Genomic DNA, 4,326 nt, shown 5'->3' with positions numbered 1-4,326 from the left:
CACTTATTTTCTCAAGTACCCAACCGCAACTTAGCATGACTGGTATTTCAAATCAACGTTTCTAAATCCATCATTTAGGACCATTTCTGATCTATTTAAATCAAAGGAACTAAAAGTCACAGGTTCAATCCGTTTTACCAAAAATCTAGAAATCAACCAACTACATAACAAACACAACACATCATTCTCAACAGAAAATCATTTACATCACAGGCATTTATCCATTTGTATTAAGGCAAATCCTTACTCGGACCATCCGGTTTGCTTCTCAGTCTATTATTAATCTCGACAGTCCCAGTTCTACTGTACATGCGGTATTATAAAATCACGCACTATCCTTTAAGCTTGATGATAATAATTACCTCAAGCTTACTGTCGCAATCGGTCCGCATCCAGACTCTCTTCTTGTTGGCAATTTCTTGATACATGCCCTGGTAACCCGCACTTGTAACATACGCCTAACCCCAATCGGCACGGCCTATTTAGGTGATGACTTCCACATCTCTGATAGCTCGAAACATCAGAAGCAGCCGCTGCCCGTTTTCCCTTACCGTTTCTTTGGGACTCCTCACTCGTCGCAAAGTCATTTCGCCTTTGAGGAAAACGTTGTGGGTATCCTCTTCTCTTAAACTCTTGACCCCTTGTTGGGTATTCTTGATTGTGCTCCCTGCGGCGGGACTCCCGACGGTCATTCTTTGCCTCAACAGCCTTCCTCACACATTCTTCAGCAATACGACTCTTGTTCACAAGTTCAGAGAAGACCCTAATCTCCATCGGTCCAACGGAGCTCAGGATTTCACTTCGAAGTCCTCCCTCATACTTAATACACTTCCATTCCTTGAAGTCTCCCGGGGTTCCTTGACACATACGAGAAAATCTGAATAACTCCTCAAATTTATCCGTATACTCAGATACGGACATTATACCCTGCTTCAGCTGAAGTAATTCAAGTTCCTTGACCGTTCTAGCAGAATTCGGGAAGTACTTCTTATAAAACTCCACTTGGAAGGCACCCCAGGTGATAGGATCATTCCCCTGCTGCAGGAGACGTCGAGCCCCTTGCCACCAATGCGATGCTTCCCCGTGAACAGATAGGTAGCAAATTCAACACGCTGCTCTTCAGGCACCAACTGTGCTTGCAGTGCTCGCTCCATGGCCTGAAACCAAGTATCAGCTTCAGTCGGATTAGTGGTTCCCTTGAACTTAGGTGGATTATCCTTTAAGAAAGTTGCCAGTGTCATCGGGCCCTGAGCTCCACTTCTGCCATTGCCATTATTGTTTATCTGTTGCCCAAAAGCCTCCGCAGTGGCCTGCATAGTAGCAGCCATATTCTCCAACGCCGCCATAAGGTTTACCGGGTTATTCGGGTTGATTTCCGGTTCCTGGGTACTAGTACGATCACTCTCACGTCCCCGACCGGGTCCACGAGGCGCCATCTGGTTCCTATACACACCAAACAATCGATATCAAGTTGATCAGTCTCAATATCGGAAGTATAGTGCATCAAAGTACCAAAGGTACACTCATGGACCTCATGCTAGATGTATCGGTTAGATACCCTAACTAGCACAAGCACAGACTCAGAGTATGCATTGAAGCATAAGCAGTTCCATCCCTCAGGCTCACGAGGACGAACTGCTCTGATACCATAATTGAACACCCTAATATTCAAATCTTTATGCTCGAGTCATAAGTCAATGATATTACGGTGGTACGACTCTCAGGTAGATTTTTAATATATAAATATAGGTAATTTCGAAAGGAGTATTAATCGAGAAGCCTGAAAAGAGTAGAAATAAAATCGCGAAGACGTATCACTCACGTTTCGACAACAAAAAGTTAAACTGTGAAGCCGAAAGCGATATACGGACAAGACATAAAGGAGATTAATAGATAGATAACAGATAGATATATATATAACATAAGTAAATAGCCACTAGTCGTGACCCGCGAAGTTTAGGCCGGCTAGGGTACAATATGAAAGTAGTTGACAACAGTATATCCTAATCTCTCCCAAAGGAAACATAAAAGCCTCTATAGGCAAGTTCCAAAAGAGTTCAATACATAATATAATCTTTTCAAAACAAAGGTGGAGAGATTCTAAGCAAAACACAAAGTAGAGAAAATAAATATCTTCGCCGTCTCTCAGACGAACCGTAGCTCACTTCTGAGCACCTGAACCTGTATCTGAAAAACAAGAGATATATACAGAATGAGATCCCCGGGCCCATGGGTTCCCAGTACGGTAAAAGTGTCAAATAAATACAATGCACTGCAATAAAAACTCACTAAGCATCCTAAACTCCTTTTCACCAAGTATCCAGCCTAGATTCTCACTAATCCATAAATAGGCATCTGTCGTAAGGGGATACTAAATCTAGTTCATGTTACACATGTTTCCCAACTTGCTGATTCTTCTACGAATCAGACTCAGAATCATAAGCAAAACCATCACTAGTTGTTCTGCCTCAGCAACTCTATATCAATACATCATACCCTCGCATGGAGCTAGTGAAATCACATCACTGCGTCTACCCAGGGGGCTCAAATTATCTCATTCAAAAATCATCATCATCATGTAATCGCAATATTAATTCATCTCATCAAAAACAACCCCCAACATCCACTGACACCAACATAAGGGACCTCTCAGTTGTACAAACACAAGCAATACAGACAAGTAATACACAAATAAGGTACAAGTAGAACAAGTAGCATGAAATCAGGTAACATAACATATATGATATAGAAATCCAAAACAAATAGGCAAACCCAAACAATTCAAACATATGCAAATGATGTATGCCTGCCCTATGGCTGATGATATCATTTGTCGGTTATATAGTCAACCCGACATGTCCTGGTAGCTAACCATTGGACAGAAACACCCCTTGCGGAGCAAGTAGGTTTGACCTACAACCCCCTTGCTGCTACCCGCTCAACCCAGAGCCAGTGGAACAACCACTACTGTGGCTACTACCCAGGCGGGTGTTTAAAAGCTCAACCTGGAGCGAGTGGATTCACCACTACTGCCGCTACTACCCAAGTGTCACAATCTCTGACCTGGAGCAAGTGGGACGAACCATAACCCTTGCTACTGCCCAGGTATCTTAAGCATTAACCCGGAGCAAGCGGGACGAACCACAACCCTTGCTACTGCCCAGGTATCTCAAGCATATATTCAATCAATCTCAATTCATATTATCAATCCTCATTGTTATCAAATCTCAAACATTAACCTGGAGCAAGTGGGACGAACCCCAACCCTTACTACTACCCAGGTATCAGAGTTACAATCATTCAAAACTCCATAATTAACTCATTTATCATAAACATCCTTTTCCGTCTCATACCCGGAGCAAGTGGACAACGCCATTGCCTACTACCCGGGGTTACACATCACATTTCAACATTTTCCATTATTATCCATTTAACACATTCATTCATTAATCATATATGTATTTATACTCAGCCATAATCAGTAATGGCTTTGCCGTAACCCGAAAATAACTCAGCCATCCGGCTCATGGTTCAATCAAGAACCAGCCATTTATCAAAAAATATAGCCCTTCGGCTCATGGCATACACGGTACTTCCACCGTCATCCTCCATATCTCATATAATCATCGTTGATCATTATTGATCATAACTCTTCCCCTTGCTTCACTCGCAAGTTACCACATCCCCTAGCTCCTTTCTCATTGCTAGGCATATCATAATGATTTAATACATATGGGGTGAGATCGGAGGCTTAGAAGTATGAGATTTGGCTTTTAAAACTCAAAAATCAACTGTGGCATGAAAGCAGGGCCATGCGCACGCGTGGATGGCCACAAAACTCATCGACGCGTATGCGTCATACACGCGGATGCGCGGATTGAAACACAGCCAGACGACGCGTGGGTGCATTTGCGCCCCAGGCACAAAACTGGCATAACACTGGCACAACTCTCGGGAAAATGGCTGGGCATTGGGTGCAGCGCATCGACGCGCACGCGCACACTACACGCACGCGTGGATGGTGCCTTTTTGAAGAACGACGCGTACGCGCCAAGTGGGCCTACACATGGAGGGTCATTCTGCTAAAAATTTTCTAAGTTAAAAGCTGCAGAATTCACAAATTCAACCCCCAATCTTCCGACGGACATAACTTTCTCATTTTAAATCGTTTTTCGCCCGTTCTTCGAACGGCATGGACATCTCGGATCCAATTTCACTTTTAAACAAGTTTGGCACAAAACAAAAATCCAGAGTCCAAGTTATGTCCCATCAAAGTATGCCCAAAAACCATATTTTCATACAAAACCACAAGGTGCCCTTTTCAAA

General features: G+C 43.2%; 1 protein-coding gene across 1 annotated transcript; it reads right to left on the bottom strand.

The window, feature by feature from the left end:
• Positions 1 to 369: 369 nt before the first annotated feature.
• Positions 370 to 1,436, bottom strand: LOC107488759 (uncharacterized). Its single transcript, XM_016109523.1, has 2 exons — positions 1,271 to 1,436; positions 370 to 1,076 (listed from the first exon to the last, which is right to left on the bottom strand). The coding sequence occupies exons 1-2, from the start codon at positions 1,434 to 1,436 to the stop codon at positions 370 to 372; spliced, it is 873 nt and encodes a 290-aa protein (XP_015965009.1).
• Between the last annotated feature and the right edge of the window lie 2,890 nt (positions 1,437 to 4,326).

Source organism: Arachis duranensis, chromosome 1, assembly GCF_000817695.3.
Source record: "Arachis duranensis cultivar V14167 chromosome 1, aradu.V14167.gnm2.J7QH, whole genome shotgun sequence".
Classification (NCBI taxonomy): domain Eukaryota; kingdom Viridiplantae; phylum Streptophyta; class Magnoliopsida; order Fabales; family Fabaceae; genus Arachis; species Arachis duranensis.
Note: the sequence above shows the minus strand (reverse complement) of the source record. Positions and strands in the feature narration are given on the sequence as shown.